Source organism: Cimex lectularius, unplaced genomic scaffold (assembly GCF_000648675.2).
Source record: "Cimex lectularius strain Harlan isolate CLEC.00 unplaced genomic scaffold, Clec_2.1 scaffold2, whole genome shotgun sequence".
Taxonomy (NCBI): domain Eukaryota; kingdom Metazoa; phylum Arthropoda; class Insecta; order Hemiptera; family Cimicidae; genus Cimex; species Cimex lectularius.
Window position 1 is genome coordinate 5699817 of NW_019394219.1, and position 17872 is coordinate 5717688.

General features: G+C 31.3%; 2 protein-coding genes across 3 annotated transcripts in view; one reads left to right on the plus strand and one right to left on the minus strand.

The window, feature by feature from the left end:
* Positions 1–1993, plus strand: part of LOC106666746 (dedicator of cytokinesis protein 9) — a 28940-nt gene extending 26947 nt beyond the window's left edge. For both annotated transcript variants that reach the window (XM_024230285.1, XM_014394145.2), the window contains exon 35: positions 299–1993. In XM_024230285.1, the coding sequence (XP_024086053.1) occupies positions 299–533 (235 nt within the window). In that variant the 3' untranslated portion in view covers positions 534–1993. The remainder of the gene's footprint in view (positions 1–298) is intronic.
* A 4476-nt stretch (positions 1994–6469) lies between these two features.
* LOC106666803 (sodium/potassium-transporting ATPase subunit beta-2-like) overlaps positions 6470–17872 on the minus strand; it is a 33234-nt gene continuing 21831 nt past the window's right edge. The window contains exons 3-7 of the mRNA XM_014394264.2: positions 16137–16253; positions 15852–16024; positions 7667–7777; positions 7431–7599; positions 6470–6975 (exon numbers count right to left, since the gene is read on the minus strand). Of these exons, the coding sequence (XP_014249750.1) occupies positions 6872–6975; positions 7431–7599; positions 7667–7777; positions 15852–16024; positions 16137–16253 (674 nt within the window). The 3' untranslated portion in view covers positions 6470–6871. The remainder of the gene's footprint in view (positions 6976–7430; positions 7600–7666; positions 7778–15851; positions 16025–16136; positions 16254–17872) is intronic.

Below are 17872 nucleotides of genomic sequence, written 5' to 3' on the forward strand. Positions count from 1 at the left end.
TCAAAACTGACTGGGGGGGGGGGCATTTCATCGACCATCTGACTCTGTTTCAAAATCGGCAGGCGATCACACTTCTCTGCCTGTCATATCGCACTTTCAAAAAAGAATAGGCCCACCAACTCGGTTTTCTTTCAGTAAACGCTTTGGTCAAAACTGCTACATGCAACCTAGGACTAGTGTAAAGACACTCCCAAAATATGAAAAACTATTTTTTCTTTAAAAAAATTGTAAAATGCTGACAGCAATACTAAAGGCCTCGCAAAAATATTTTTTATAAATTAATTGTATGCTTTAACAGGGAGTTCATCAGAGTATGTTATGCTGCCCTCCAGCTGAATTCAAAGCTAGTTAGATCCGACCAGACAGAATACCAGATGGCACTACGCCAGAATTTGCACAAAATGGCACAGGATCTCTCCAACATGTTCTCAGAAACGCTCTGGCCCGATTCCGAGCTGGGCAGCTTCAAGAGGAACTCGCAGGCCCTTTTCTCTGCCATTTCTGGTGCCAGTTCCAACTCGAGCTCAGCATGAGTGGAAAAAGGGAGTAACCTTGGTGTTTTAAACAAAAAACAAAAATTGTTTATTTTTTATAGTCTTCCATTATTTATTTTTCATCATTCACACTTTCATAAAAATTTCTTATTGTTCCTTTTGTTTGTTTTTTTATTATTTTATTTTTAAGCGTCTTTGTTTTTAAACTAGAAAGAAAATGTGATATTTCCAAATGTGGCTCTCTGGGACACATGCACATAAAATGCTTTTTTTTATATTGAAAATGAATTGACTCCTATAATGTGATAAAATTAGAAACTTTTAATCGCAATGCATGTAATTGTGTAAAACACGGAAAATTGCACAAAAATTCACACTGCATACATTGTACATCATATTAAAAGACTTGTATTTCATCTTTTGCTCATTTACGGTTTTTAAAAAAAAGGCCTATTCAATAAAAAATTAACATTCTTCCTTTTACCAACTTTTAAGGAACCACACGTTTCCAATTGTTCATATTGTCCTGTTTTAAAGGTTTATCAATAGTTTAGAATGTATTATTGTGAATAAATGAAGAGGGTATCAAAGGGGAAAAACACTTGCTCAATCCCTTTCAACATCGACGCCTTTTAATAGCGCACAATAGTACATTTTTTACGTTGAAATTCTAGTCACTGATTTTTATATTGATCGTGACAAAATTACAGATTTCTTTTCTCGTATTTGATACAAGTCTATATCTAGTCATTTATTTTCATTGGAGCAAAACTTGAACGTATTCGTTTTCTAAATTTCCTGTTTATTTTTATTTTCAAGTGTTTGCATTAAAAAAAGGAAAGAAAACTTTAGTACAAACTTGAACACACTCAGGCATTTCTCAACGTACTTAAGATTTAACGAAATTAATTTCAATTAAGTATAGCATAGTAAGAAATGCCCTTGCATTTATTTACAAATGATTGATTTTCTTTATTTCGTGCAGATTGCTTTACTCCAATTTAGTGCCAAAATTGTATTATTATCATATGTTTAATTCAAGTTTTGTATTGATGGAAAAAAATTCGAGTAATAAAATCAAGTTTAAATTAATAACTAAACCTTTGTACTAAATATGTTTATAATAAATAATTCAAGCTTCTACAATAATAACATTTTTCTATTAAAAAAATAAATATAATATTTTCTAATAAATATATAAGGTTAAAGCTCAATTTTTACAAAGCATACGTTTTTAAGTAATAATAAATAATACTACCTGTTATACAATAGTATTATTATTTTAAGTATTTATATTTAATGTTTTTAGCACATGAAACCGGCAACGTTACTAAGTTAGAAGTTGTACATTTACACAAAGTAACAGTTAGCTTGTAACTTGTGGGATAAATTTTGTTATGTATATTTGAGTTTATTAAACTGTTGTATTATTTAATAACGATTGTAGTTGATAAAACGTGTATATAATTTATATATCACAAATAAATATTTAAAAAATACTATGACTGTTCTTTTTAAAAACCAGAGAAGAAGAAGGCTGCTCGATGTGACTTGATTGAAGGGTTTCATTCTTTGGCTCTATATAGAGAGCGTGTAGGAATGCCACCAGATATGAGAATTGTCTTGTCCCCATTCCAAAATTTGGAAGAAACAACTGTTTTATTATATATAATGCTAGGTAAGACATCTAATTTTGTGTTTCCTTTTTTTTATATATTGATAATGAATGTATTTATTTGCGTGAATGTATTGTGAAGTTAATGGGAAATATTGAGTACCCCAACGACTTCAGTTAGACTAGTTAAGCAGTGTAAAGAGTAATGCAAGAATATCTACTTCTCTGAGTAGTACACAGGTCATCCTAACTCAATCAAGAATAGGTGTGAAGTTGACACAGGGACAACTTACTTTTGGGTCAAAGCCCAGGCATGTGCCCAAAACAGAGAAGGATTGCTTGATGTGTCTCACTTCATAAAAAAGTGCCATTTCTTGGCTTCATAAAGATAGTTTAGAAATGCCTGATATGAGAGGAGCTTGTGCATGGCAGTGAATATTTGCACCCTGTATTCTAATTTTTAGAGGAAACGGCCATTTTATTGCATATAATAATGATAAATATCTTATTTAATGTTTCTTATGAGTATGTTGAGACTGAAAGTATTTATTAGCATAAATGTTAGTGCTAAGATGGCCGATAGAATATTGACTACTTCATCGTCCCTCAATTAGATTAGTTTTGTAATATGTGTGGAGAGTTATTGGAGGAATATCAAGTACACCACCATTCTAACTTGAGTGAATGTCATGTAAACAGGAAAACATTTATTTAAGGATGAGTGAGATTGTGTCTATATTTAAAAACTATGTGTTGAGGGCTGAAATGACTTAACTTCCCATGGAGCCTACCTTAGACTAAAGCACATCAGACTCCAGATCGCCAAAACATCATAGTGAGCAATTCTCACCACATCAGTGAAAGCTTTAAGACTAAAAAATGCACAGGCCTTGTACTCGTGGACATGGAGGAAGTCTTTGTAGTATTGTTTACAGGATGCTTGATTATAATTTTCAGAATTATATAATTAAAATTGTGCACTCCTATATGCAAATGGGATCTTTTTGTGTTGCCCTCTATAATTCACTTTTTTCTCAAGGCTCGATTCAGGGTGCTATATTGTACAATTAATTAAGATTTTCAGTTGAGATAAAAAAGTCAATGGCACGAGAGGGATTCAAACCCACGATCTTCGGCTTGATACGCCGCTGCTCTACCACTTGAGCTATCAGTTAATTAAGGTTTTCAGTTGAGACAAACCTTAATAAATTGTAAGATATTAATTGGTCGTCAACCATGAAATTAGTGAATTGAATAAGTTTAAAATGACGTATACCTTCACTAAAGCTCTCCGTGGCCATTTCATTTGTCGCCAAGAATCGAATTTATTACACGACATTTGAAAATGGCAAAAAGGAAGGAAAATTCAAAAGGTGAGGTTGAGGTGGGAAGTTGGTGTCCGAGTGGATCGAGGTCACGATAGCTCAAGTGGTAGAGCAGCGGCGTATCAAACCGAAGATCGTGGGTTCGAATCCCACTCGTGCCATTGATTTTTTTATCTCAACTAAAAACCTTAATTAATTGTGATAATTAATTGGTCAAGCGGACCACGAAATTAGTGAATTTAATGATTTAAAATGAAGTATACTTCACTAAAGCTCTCCGTGGCCATTTCATTTGTCGTCGAGAATCCAATCCGATTACACGACATTTGAAAAATGGCAAAAAGGAGGGAAAATTCAAAAGGTGGTGTCCCCAAATGGGAAGTTGGTGTCCGAGTGGATTGAGGTCACGATAGCTCAAGTGGGAGCAGCGGCGTATCAAGCCGAAGATCGTGGGTTCGAATCCCGCTCATGCCATTGACTTTTTTATCTCAACTGAAAACTTTAATTAATTGTAAAATATTAATTGGTCAAGCGGACCATGAAATTAGTGAATTGAATAGTACTATATTGTTTTGCATTGTTCTTAATACACAGCTAAAATGTAAATTGTGTTAACTGGTATTATACACCAAGGACATTGTGCTCTACTGTTCCTCCTGGAGGATTAGTGCGATTTCAAAAAATATTATTATGGAACTTGGAAGAATAAAGCTTTTATGCACCAGACGGAAGTTAAAAATAATCTTAAACTAGATGCATTCTTTCAACTAAACCTTGCTCTCTCTCATAAAATATTGGAACTATTTTGATTGGCTTAAGACTGAAAATTACCTAGGTATAAAACGACCTCAAACTAAATTTTAGTAAACACATCGAAAATCTTGGCAATTTGAAATAGGAGTGCCCGAGTAATCCGCCCTTAATTTATTGTAACTTTTCCACCATTTTCAAAAGAAAAACATTCGTATGATAAAAAATTAAAGCATTTATACAGCATTCATGATGACCATTCCAGGATATGGATTAAGAAAGGTGAAGAATTATAATTAAAAAAAGACTATATATTTTTTTAAGAACAGGGTCAAATGTATTAAACAAGGAATTATAATCTGATAACAACATGTGGCAGTGATGAACAACATATATTTACAAGTGGTAAACCGTTGTTCATTATACCCATACCAGTAACAAAGTAACAAGGTACTTAAATGATTTGATGATTTTTGATGACAATGATGATAATGATTACATTTACATATAGATCCTTAGCAACATATATTTATATATACCATATATAAGTACCTAAATATTTGTAACGTACTTGCTAAAGTAACAACTTGTGGCTATTTTACTATTTATTTATATTAAGAATGCAACTGACATTAAAGTACATTACATTTTACTTTTTTCTTTAAATATATATACTTTTTAAATCCAAACATCGATAACTTTCAGGATTTTTTTTTTCAAATTGTATATTTCTTTCATTACAATCAAGTCAAAATCATTTTATCAATTGCAATAAAAACTTGTTGTTAGCAGATCTTGTTTAACTAAAATTTTCACCGTAGAAAGTGGGTCTCCATTTTACTTTTCGTCTTTCTTTCGTTTCATTTAATTTTTGTTCGCTCGCTTAATTTGTACAGAAAAATATTTCAAAAAACATTTTAAAATTCCAATTCTCCGCGTCTGGCTAAAGGTACATTTACATTTAAAATGAGTTCAGAAATCATTTTTCTAGCCTTGAAAGTGATCTCTATACAAGTTTGATTTTAATTTATATTTGTCTTCCCGTTTTTACGTAACTTCTGCACACTTGCTCCTCCACCACGGCACAAGTTTTATAAACACGAGTGAAAAACAAAATGTTGAACACATGTCTTAAAGCTAGTAATATCAAATTAAATATAATAATAAATAACAAGAAAGTAGTAAAATTGTGATTTTTTTTTTACTTTTTAATTGGACAAATCTCTCTCATAAAATTGTTTTTGTTTTTTTGTTTTTTATAAAATACAATACGAAAACAGGAAAAATAAAATTTCAAACTAAGATGGGAAAAAATATGGCAGCTCAAAGCATTACACAACTATTTTAGTAATATCAATGACTAGATCTATTATTAGGTGATACCTACTCCTAGGTGAATATCATCTACAAATATTTTTTTTTCTTTAAAAGTAACTATTGTATTCATATGCCTCTTATCGCCTTTTTATCACAATCTAATCTAATACTTTTAAGCATTCGATTTTTGTGTGTTGTGTTCTTTTAAATCATAAAAAAGTTTTTTTTATTAATGTTTTAAATTTTATAGTATTTAATCATACTTTCAAAGACCACGCGTCAACGGACAAGATCTAACGGCATCTAAAAATATACACTTTCAACAAGCCGTTTATTTTTTTATTTTTTCAAAAAAAAAATCGATTGGTAACTTAAGTATTTTTCGCTCATTGGGTTATATTTAGTTAATTTTTTATTACCTAAAGAAGCAAAAAATTCATATTTATTCTACTATTATAATAATTTGTTTAAAAAATAATATTACTATTTTTATGTTTGTCAACAACAAAAACATTAAATCTCACACTATCAACGATTTGTCCATGTTTGCTTGGATAAACTATCCTTATTTATTTTTTTTTTTATTTTTGAGGGTTTTAATTTTTTTTTAAATTTTTTAAATTTTTTATTTTGTACACACCTTGTTTTTTATATTTTTTTAAATTTGTGCATTGGATATATATGTATATATAAGAAGGTGTATCATCGTTTATTTATACATATATATATACATATATATAAAAATAAAAGTTGTTGTGACGGTAGCATTAATTTTTTATTTTTTTATTTTTTTTAGAAACACGCATGGGCTTGGAATACATCTTGAGACTTCGCCCCATGCACTTCCCGGAGGTTAAACTAACTTATACATATATTTTTTTTATATTTTTTTAATATTTTTTTTTAAATTGAGCCGATAAATTTTTTTAAGGGTAAAAAAAAAGTTGAATAAAATAACTCAACGGAAAAAAAAGTAAGATTAAAATATTTGAAATCAAGGGGTCTTGGAGAGAAAATATAATAGCACAGCCAATTATGTGAAATAATAGAGCGAAATTCGCTAATTGTGAGCCCACACATGTTTCATACTATAAGTAGCTACGCTGTTTCACAAAAATAACTTTATCATAAAAGACAGTTTACTCGAGTTATGCCTTTCCTCATTGAGTGAAAATAGGCTTTTCTATTAATATTATTAATTTTTTTTTTTTTTGCTTTTGCTGATTTTACTGTAATTTTTTGTTTTACGTTTTGGAAAGGTGATATATATATTTTTTGTTTAAATATAAATGGAAAAAATGTTTTTAAAGATAAAAAGGTCTGTAAGTGAGGCTAGTAGGCGACTCTGGAGGTGTGGCGACGTCTACTCGCTAGTCAATCATCAGTTCAAAATGTACTGATCCTCTACGTTCTGCACGGTCGTGATGTATATTGTGAGCCCATGCCTTGCATTCAATATTTATTAACACTCCAGCTGTGAACAAAGAAATGTGTTACTAAAATTCACAAAAATATTTTAATGACTAACTGTGGATGTCAATGCCTCCAGTTATTATAATTGTAAATGAACTGCTATCAGCAAACTTTGCTATCAAGCTCCTTAACATTAAATTTTTGGATAAAATATGTATATTTAATTAATGCAGCAGTAGTACACTTTTGTTATTAGTTAATCTTATCTCAAATTAAAAAAATGTTATATTTATAAATGTTTTTATAATATAAAAAAACATGTTGATCAATAAATAGAACCTTACTTTATATATACATTAAATGAAAATATTCAAAACAGGAAAATTGTAATTATCGAATTTGCAGTTAGAATTCTATTTATTAATTTACATATTTGTTTTTTATCAGAAACATTATTAATACAACTTTTTTAAAATCCTATTGGTTACACAGCATTTTTACAGTAGTTGTACTTACGGTTTGGAGTTTCAAACCATACGGCTATAATAGGACTAAGGTAGCCTTTTTGGTTTTTGTATGGGAAGAAGTATCCTGGAAAACCGCGCCTCGGGATGTACTGTATTGACCCAATGTTTTCGACATCTGCTGGGTTTTCACCTTCGCATGACACCCAGACAGTATTCAACTAAAACAAAACATTACAACGCATGAGTGATGATTTAAACAAAGCCGACCTATTGGCAAATACCCACTCCTTTAGGATTCTGTTTTTTTTCATCGATTATGTGGTTCTTCAGGTCTTGAGGCATGTTGTCCGGAAGGTTCTCAGTATCGTTGTAAAATTCTGGCATCCAACCAAATATCTAGGACGTATCAGAAAAATATGATTACCAAAATTATGCAATAATAATTATTATAAATAATAGAATTAGTTAATTAAGTAGAATTCGTGTATTTTTGAAATGGTGTTAAATATTTATAGTATCTTCTTAAAATATAATAATATGGCAGTTCAGATATTATTGTAATAGCTGTTTATTTTGTCATTTTACAGTGAAATATTATATTCTACGTGTATATACATTTTGCAAATTAAAATGATCTTCAGTTTAAAATTCAGAAATTTAAAAAAAGTCAATTTAGTTTAGATAAAGTTCAATTTTATTTGGATAAGTTTATTTGGAAATTAACCAGTTGGAAAAAATTTAATTTGGTTTGAAGAAAGAACTGTTTGATTAGTAAAACATTGAATTTTGGTTGTAAAAAGTTTCAAAAAGTTCTATTTATTTATTTATTTGAGAAAAAGATCAATTTGGTTTGAAAAAGTTTAATGTAATTTTTAAAAAAGTCAATTCGATTTGGAAAAAAGTTCAAAAAAGGAGAAATATTCCAACTCGTTTGAAGAAAATTCAGTTTGATCTATTTACTTTTATATTATAATTTACGCATATTCAATCAAAACATTGTTAAAAATTCAATTTGAATTGAAATTTTTAAATTTAAATTGGAAAGGTTAATTTGATTTTGAAAAGTTCAGTTTTGTTTAAAATAAGGAAAAATTCAATTTGATTTCTTCACTTTTGTATTATATTTTATGCATTCACATTGTTCATTCGCATTATTGTTCAAAAGCTCAATTTGATTTGAAAAAATGTCAAATTGTTTTGGAAAAGTGCAATTTGATTGAGAAAAGTTTAAATTTGTATGAAATAGTTTAATTAAGAAAAACGTTCATTTGATTTCTTTACTTCTGTATTATATTTTATGAATTCATGTATGTTCATTCAATACATTGTTCGAAAGTACAATTTAATTTGGAAAAAGTTTAGTACAAACAGACAAAAGATCAACTTGTTTTGGAAAAAGTTCAATTTTGTTGAGAAAATTCACATTTGTATGAAAAAAAGTTTAATTAAAAAAAATTTCAATTTGATTTCTTCACTTTTGTTTTATATTTTATGCATTCATATTGTTCATTCACATTATTGTTCAAAAGCTTAATTTGATTTGAAAAAAGATCCATTTGTTTTGGAAAGTTTAATTTTTGTTGAGAAATTTTCAAATTTGTGTGAAAAAAGTAATTTAAAAAAAATCAAATTGATTCTTTGTTTTTATATTAAGTTTTACGCATTCTTAAATGTCCATTTCATATTTTTACTTTTGTATCATATTTTATGCGTTCTAACACAAATTGAAAAAATATCATGTTTTGGAAAAAGTTCAATTTTTGTTGAGAAAAGTTCAAATTTGTTTTAAAAAAGTTATTTAAAAAAATTCAAATTGATTTTTTTGTTTTTGCATTATGTTTTATAAATTCAATTCGTGAATGTCTATTCAAATATTGTTCAAAAGTTTGATTTGAAAAAAGTTCTATTTCATTTGGAAAATTTTCATTTTGGTTTGGATACATTTAATTTGATTTGAAAAAAGTTCAATTTGATCGGGAAAACGTTTAATTAGGTTTGGAAATGTGGAAAGGTTGAATTAGACTGCGAAAAAGCACGTAGGACCCAAGAAAGTTGTTTGAAGAACATTTTGAATTGAGAAAAATAAATTTAATTTGGTTTGAAGGGAGTTCTGTTTGTTTTGTAGAAAGTTAAATTTTGGTTTAAAAAAGTTCGATAGTTTTTAAAAAGTTTTTTGTTTAAAAAAAACATGAATTTCGTTCGGAAAAAGAATTAGGAAATAGTTATAGTTCCTTTGAAAAAAGTTGATTTGATTAAGAAAAAGATCAATATAACTTCGAAAAAGTTCAATTTGATTTGCAGCTATTTCTAATTGTTTGACAAAAAGTTTAATTAAGAAAATGTTCAATTTGATTTCTTTTTTTTAAATTGTATTTTATGTATTCATATATGCCCATGAAGGTCTGTGTTAAAATATCCCATAGAAAACTTCCTGTCCAGCTGAGTTTCAATCGAATGTATTATTTTGTGCCCCTGGTCTTAGCCAAATTTCCGACTTTTCCAGGGATGAAGGCTTAAAAACCAGTGAGAACCGAAAACGTGCCCTCCAAAGCCTTCTGTTCGATACAGTCGGATGGGGGAAGGGCTAATATCCAGCCCTTAGACCTAGTTCATGCTGTTGCCGGGCGCTGAAATCGAAGGGCACCGCCGCCCTCCTCTCTTACACCCTCATAACCCCCTTTTCCAACCACCCAGCAACCCCTTCAAATATATTTTAGTCACGAACCAAATCCTATTTTATCTCTCCTACAAACTACACTTATTCTTACATTAGATCTCCAACACTTTTCCTCTTTTTTTCACTCGGAAATGAAAATTGGAAAAATGAATTGAGAGATTTTATCGTTTTCAATTTTTTTCCAATTCATTAAAGTCAAACTATAAGATATTTTAAACATTTAGCATAGTTTTCACTGAAGCTAAGCATTTTCCAAAACCTAATAAGTTTGAATATATATTTGTAATTTTTGCATACCTACATATTTTCATGATGTAAAAAGTTTCAAATCGAAAAGTAAATAGTTGATATATTTACTATAAATTTTAAACTTAATATCTATTTGATAAAAATCATTCTTCACTCGGTGATTTTTATAATTTACAGCTCTAAAAAACAAGTCCTTGTTATTTTTAAGTAATTTTTCTTTTTTCAGTAAATGATTAGTTTCCTTTGTAATACTCAAAATATTATTGAAAAATTATTACATAAATGTTAACAAAAAGGTTCTTAAAAATATTGATTTTTATGTTTTAATGGAAAGGTGAACTTTTGTAACGTTCATACTTTTGCAAAAATATAATAACAATTGTGACGCGACCATCGTAAACAGTTCTGACGTACAAAAGGGATGAAAAATGTATAGATCAATTTCGGAATGACTGCATTGCGCCCGGAGATCAATAAGAAACGTTCCTGCTGGCACAACAGCGAGGAGACCTGATAGAATCTCGGACGGATAAATTCTGAAAAGGGCTCCAAAGACTTTTTATCCGGCTGAACTTGCTCTTATGAATAGACCCGTCGATATTATCTAGACGTCGGTCTGTCTAGGGGTGAAGTTCAAAGGTTAGGACCCGCACTTCGGGGAGGCTTTGAAACAAAGTCGTTCGATGAAAATCCGTTATTGTCGGCTTTTTACACGTGCCATTGATCGTTTGCCATGGCTGCTTGTACACAATTTGTGTTTTTATTATTTAAATAAAGAAAAAACTGTTCATAACTATGTCATACATGTATATATCAAATATAGGACGATAACTTTCACCCGACCTCTTTTGTATGACAAGCTCTTAGAAAATTGAAATTTATATATTTCTCAAATAGTTCAAATTAATTTTGTCTATTTAAACTTTAAAGTACCTAAACCAAAAATATACAAGTCTACCTCTATTTCTTTTAAATATTATAGAGTAAATTAAGAAATATGCTATTGGGTTGGTGCGAAATAAAGCAGGTTTTGAAAATTTGTAAACGAAACTAAATCCTCAAATTTAATTTATGGATTGTAAGAAATACTTTTAATCGTTATCTTTTATACAAAACAGTTTTGCTTATTTCAATTAATTATTCTTTTTATGTAAGGTCTTGGTTGAGATAAAAAAGTCAATGTCACGAGCGGGATTCGAACCCACGACCTTAGGCTAAATACGCCGCTGCTCTGCCACTTGAGTTATCGTGACTTCGATCCTTCTCAGACACCAACTCTCCATCTCAACCTGCAACCGTCCGAATTTTCTCTCTTTTTACCATTTTCAAATGTGTAATCAGGATTGGATTCTCAGCGACTTATGCAGTGGCCACGGGGAGCTGTTTAGTGAAGTGATACTTCTTTTACTTATTAAATATTAATTCATTTACGTTTTAGTGGTCAATTGATCAAGTTACTTCTTTCAATTAATTATTCTTTTTATGTAAGGTCTTGGTTGAGAGTTGGTGTCCGATAGGATCGAACTACGATAGCTCAAGTGGTAGAGCAATGGCGTATTTAGCCGAAGGTCTTGGGTTCGAATCCCGCTCGTGACACTGACTTTTTTATCTCAACCAAGACCTTACATAAAAAGAATAATAATAAAAGAAAAAAGTAACTTGATCAATAGACCACTAAAACGTAAATGAAATAATACTTTAGTTTATATTGATTTTTATAAGAGTGAGGACTTGCGAAATTAAACATGTACAAACTAAAATTTTGTCAAATTTATACAGTTTGGGGGGAGGGAAGCATTAGCGAATACACGATGCAGCGATGGTTTCTGAGATTTCGATCTCGAAGACTGGGTAGGTCCTCAGTAGGCCTTCCGTTGACGACGACCAACTCAAAACGTTGAGTGAGGAAAATTCACCTAAGACAAATGGGAAATTGCGAAAGAGCTTAGTGATGACCACTCAACCGTTGTTCGCCATTTGGAGCAAATTGGTCAAGTAAAGAAGTTCGACCAGTACTGCACGATCTAACCGAAGCCCAAAGAGATCGACGCTTTGAACTTTGCACGTCCCTTCTGTTTCGCCAGCCACCGAAATGGTCCATTTCTCGATCAAATCATCACGTGCGATGAGAAATGGATTCTGTACGATAACAGGAGTGGTTGGGCAAAGATGAATCGCCAAAAAACTCCGAAACCAAATCTGCAGGCAAAAACGTTCTGGTGAAGATTTGATGGTGTACTGCTGGGGTTGTTCACTATAATTTCCTGAATTATGATGGAACAATCACAGCAGAGAAATATTGCCGTGAAATTGACAAAATGCACGGGAACTGCAACCTCTTTGTCCAGCACTGTTAAACCGTGGGGCCGATTCTTCTTCGCGATAACGCCAGGCTACATGTCGCAAGCCAACCCTGCGGAAACTTAAGGACTTAGGAAATGAAACCTTACCGAACCCTCTCACCTAGAAACTTCCACTTTTTTAAGCACTTCTGCGGGATAAAATTTTTAGAGGACGCGTTGAAGCCGAAAACGCCTTCCAAGACTTTATTGTGAGTCGAAATAAAGATTATGTCAGCGGGATAAAAGCGCTTATTGCATGTTGCCAAAGATGTGTAGATTGCGATGGAAAATATTTTGAATAAATTTTCTTTATTTTTTAAAAATTAAAAATAGTTTTAACTGTTTTTCAAAACCTGCATTATTTTTGCACCAGTCCAATTATCAGAAACCTAAAAAACCCGAAGAAAATATACAGTAATAACGTCTTATTATCTTTTCTTAATTAATATTGGCCTTATGCGTTTTGTTCCCGTCTTAAGTTTTCCCCCTTCGACTTTTCTTTCTGTTCGTGCAATTCAAACTGCCCAGAGAGAACACATCGGGATGTCATAAATAACTGAAATCATCAATGAAAAGGCGATGGGAAGAGATCAATACACGGAGTAGCATGTGGTGCACGGAGGGTTGAAACGATCTTTTCAGCCTTGCAGACAGTCGGACGGTTTATTTTAGAAGGAAATTCGGAATTTTGGCCCAATCACTCAAACGGAATTGATTTGGACGGACGAGGTGACGGCCGTTAAAAGAATCGTGCACGCGAGTGAAAAATCCACATTCCAACTATTAAGTCGCCTCGTTTTGTTCCTGTATTGTATTTTATGTAATATGAAAAAAAATTAATTAGGTCATTTTATACCATCTTTGTATGTGATTTTTTAACATAACAAAAAAATTGCGTGTCACAATAGTCTAATTTTGGCCGGATAAACACACACGCGTGATACCATAAAACGCCATACAGTGTAGAAAAAAAACACATTTTGAGGTAAAATTATGTAGACGCAGATGCAATAAGTCGTGAAGGATAAGCCACAAGAAAAATAGAAGAATTTCGTTAAAATTTGTTTGCAAACTTTTTTTTAACGAAAACACGATTTATCTAATAATTTCAAAATTGAAAATCTGATAAGAAATGTGTGGTGATTAGTGACCGTTAGCCGATGATTATTCGGAAATCGTGAGATGCGGCCTGGTGTGATGTAGGTTTCAGAAAAACATTTTCTTTATCGTTCCAACGTTTCGATCTTTATTGAGATCATCTTCAGAGCTCAAAGTGTTTGTTTTCTGCTTAATTGTGCCATTCTTCGTGTCGTGTTGAGAGTCAAACAAACACTTGCCCTGAAGATGATCTCAATAAAGATCGAAACGTAAACACGATAAAGAAAATGTTTTTCTGAAACCTACATCACACCAGACCGCATCTCACCATTTCCGAATAAATCTGATAAGAATTTAGACTTAAAATTGGTAAATTTATAACGTATAAAAATTGGCACGTTTGAATTAAAACGAAAATTACTAGCCTCTCTTCATGAGTCAACTACACCTAGTTAACTACACAACTACAACAACTTAAAAAAAACCTTTTAAAAAACCGACCACCTGGTTTATGTACGAAAAAATGGCCAACTTTGGAAATATTTTTTCAGCTTTACTTTACTTCACGCTGAACAAGATGATTTTAAAATGTTTTCCTAGCTTCACTCATTCATCAGTAAATTAAAAAATTCGAGATGTTAATTTTTAAGAAAACATCAAATTGAGCTGTGGAGCCAGGAAATCGTCCTGGAGTGACCCTCTTTAGCAATAGATAGGAAATTTTAATAATGTTTCAATTGGTCACCTCCCACTGTGCCTGTTTTCTCAACTGTTTTCGAATTATTTGCGATTTTTGGCCAAAAAAACCAAAACGATTTTTTCGTGTTCATGGAAAAACCAAACACTCTTCCGATTTTGACATACATAAACCTATTGTTTCAATACGTTATTCGAAGCCAAACCAGCTGTGAAATGGAAAGGGAGAGTTGAATTTCCGTTATGAAGTAAACAAGTGGTTATCGACAGCAGAAGCATTACGCATCCCAAAAGGTCAACGGAACAAAATGTAAGAATTGTCGCTTCCCTGTTCACTTTTTGAAAAAGTCCTCGGAATAAAAGTTGTAAAGCGTAAAATTTCCGAAAACATGACTTTTCAAAATTTATGCAATCTTGAAAAGGGGGAGAGAGAGAGAGAGAGAGAGAGAGAGAGAGAGAGAGAGAGAGAGAGAGAGAGAGAGAGAGAGAGAGAGAGANGAGAGAGAGAGAGAGAGAGAGAGAGAGAGAGAGAGAGAGAGAGAGAGAGAGAGTGTGTGATCGGTTTTTTCAATGAGCGCGTAAAAACCACGTTTTTGCTCAAAAATTGCGAAAAGCTCGAAAACTGTTTAGAAATCGGGCAAAGTGGAAGGTGACCAATTGAAAGCTTATTAACATTTGCTACCGGTTGCTATAGGGCGACGTTCCAAAGACGATTTCCTGGCTCCGTAGCTCAATTTGAAGTTTTCGTTAAAATTGCAAAAATGAACATGTTCCCGAATTTTTGAATTTACTGATGAATGACTGAAGCTAGGCAAACATTTAAAAAAACCATCTTGTTCAGTGTAAAATTTTCTAACAAATGAGACCTAGCGACGTACCGTGATTTAAAAGGCTGAGAAAATATGCGTTTCCAAAGTTGACCATTTTTTTGTGCAAAAACCAGGCGGTTTTTGTTAGGAAGTGTATTATGCAGTTTATAAACAAATGACAATTTAATAAATTTATTTATTTATATATTTTTTGGGTTCAAGAATGTCTGAATTGAGTTACGCAAGGGCGTGTAGCGATTTAACTCAAAAACCCATACCCCTAGGGTTGATACGACTTGCTGTTGGGAACCCATAGTAATTATAATTTTAAAATCTGAAATTTACTTTTCCATTCGTTTATGACTCTACATCGAAAATTTTATAAGGGTGAGGATTTTTGTAAGCAGTTTAATTCATTGATAGACAGACCAGACCAGCCATCTATAAAAGCTGTCAATTTTCTTGACTCTAAAGATAAAGTTTTCTTTGTGTTACTCTTTATAAATTATAAGCGCCTGGAGTGCCGTTTATTATGAATATAACCCCGGCCAATTTACTTTTATAAGAGCCTCGAGGGCATATAAATAATTTTGGGTTACCTTATTGAGCTTAAGGAAGATGCAGGGAGCGCGCGTATGATAATTATAATTGGAATCTTTTGTACAAGGGACCCAATCGGCGATGTCGATTCTGCAGACCTTGTCATTGAAGTCGGTCGTTGAAAAGTCGCACACCTGGACGTTTGATTCGTGTGGATCCTGCTCCCTGTACGCTGGAAATGGACAAAAAGATGCGATTAAAAAAACGGTTTACTCAAGAAGAATATGATTTCTTCGTAGAGCATAAGAGTTTTTTTGGGCATGGGAGTTTTATTGAACACTTACGTTTCAAGAAGTCGTCCAACTTGACGGTCCACGGGGCGAAGTTGTCCTCCTGGGATTTATACCATATCAACGTACTTTCAACGTGAGATTCCGGCGGCATCGGCCTGAACCCTAGACCTAGAAAAATCACAGTTATTTAACATTTTTTAAATTTAAATCTTTAAAGTCTTAAGACTCTACGTTTTCGATCAGTCTTAGCATGATCATTGGCAGAACACCCACTTGTTAAATTTTTGATTATCACATTTTGAATTTTGAAAATAAGCCGTTCGTTCTACAAGTAAACACCCAGCGAGTGTTTAAAATATTTTTTTTTCAACATGTAGTAGTTTAACCACCATTCCGGATTTTCCAAATGACAAATGTGATCTATGTATCGGTAAAAAAGTGAATCCGTATGAAAAATGTTTAATTTTATTTAATATATTTCAATTAGGTTTGAAAAAATTATATTAGTTAGAAATGGTTTAATTTAGTTTAAAAAATTCAATTCTGTTTTATTTCTTCAATTCAGTTTAATTTTAATGAAAAAAGATCAATTTGATAGAAAAAAATTGTTAAAACATTCAATTCGATTAGGAGATTTTTTAAATTTTGTTTTAGAAGGTGCAATTTCGTATGGAAAAAGGTTCAATTTAATTAAAAAAAATCAATTTTATTTGTAAAAAGTTCAATTTATTTTTGAACAATGTTGAATTTAATTTTAAAAAATTGATCTGAAAAGTTGAATTTGGCTTGAAAATAGTTCAATATAAGTGAAAAAAAGAACTATTTGATTAGGAGATTTTTAAAATTGTGTTTTAGAAAATTCTATTTCGAATGGAAAAAGGTTCAGTTTAATTTAAAAAAATCAATTTTATTTGTAAAAAGTTCAATTTATTTTTGAACAATGTTGAGTTTAATTTAAAAAAAAATTGGTGTGAAAAGTTGAATTTGGCTTGAAAATAGTTCAATATGAGCGAAAAAAGAACAATTTGATTAGAAGATTATTTAAATTTTGTTTTAGAACGTTCAATTTCGAATGGAAAAAGGTTCAATTTAATTTAAAAATATCAATTTTTACTAAATTTTATCAGCTTCTATTAATTATATAAATACCCAATTAATTATACACAATTTTTTTCGAAATGAAAAATTTGTGTCACAGGCGGGAGGATTCGAACCCACGACTTTCGGCTAAATACGCCGCTGCTCTACCACTTAAGCTACCGTGACTTCGATCGCCCATGCTTCTCATTTCGACTACCCGATTTTATTCTAATTATAAAGTCGTGGGTTCGAATTCCGCCTGTGACACAAATTTTTCATTTCGAAAAAAAATTGTGTATAATTAATAGAGTATTAATATCAATTTTATTTGTAAAAAGTTCAATTTATTGTTGAACAATGTTGCATTTAATTTAAAAAAAAATTGGTGTGGGAAGTTGAATTTGGCTTGAAAATAGTTCAATATGAGCGAAAAAAGATCAATTTGATTAGGAAAACGTTTAATTTTGTTAGCAAAAATGTAATTTGATTGGAAAAAGTACACCTTTGTTGGGAAAAAGTTCATTTTGATTTAAAAAGGCAACTTTTCGGGAAAAAAGTTCCTTTAATTTGAAAAAATTCAATTTGATTAGAGAAAAAGTTTAATTTAAGTTAAAAAAACAGGTCTCTTGGACTAGCAAATAGTTCTATTTGTTAAATAAAGTTCAATTTGCTTTAGAAAGCTACAATTTCTTTTGGAAAAAGTTATA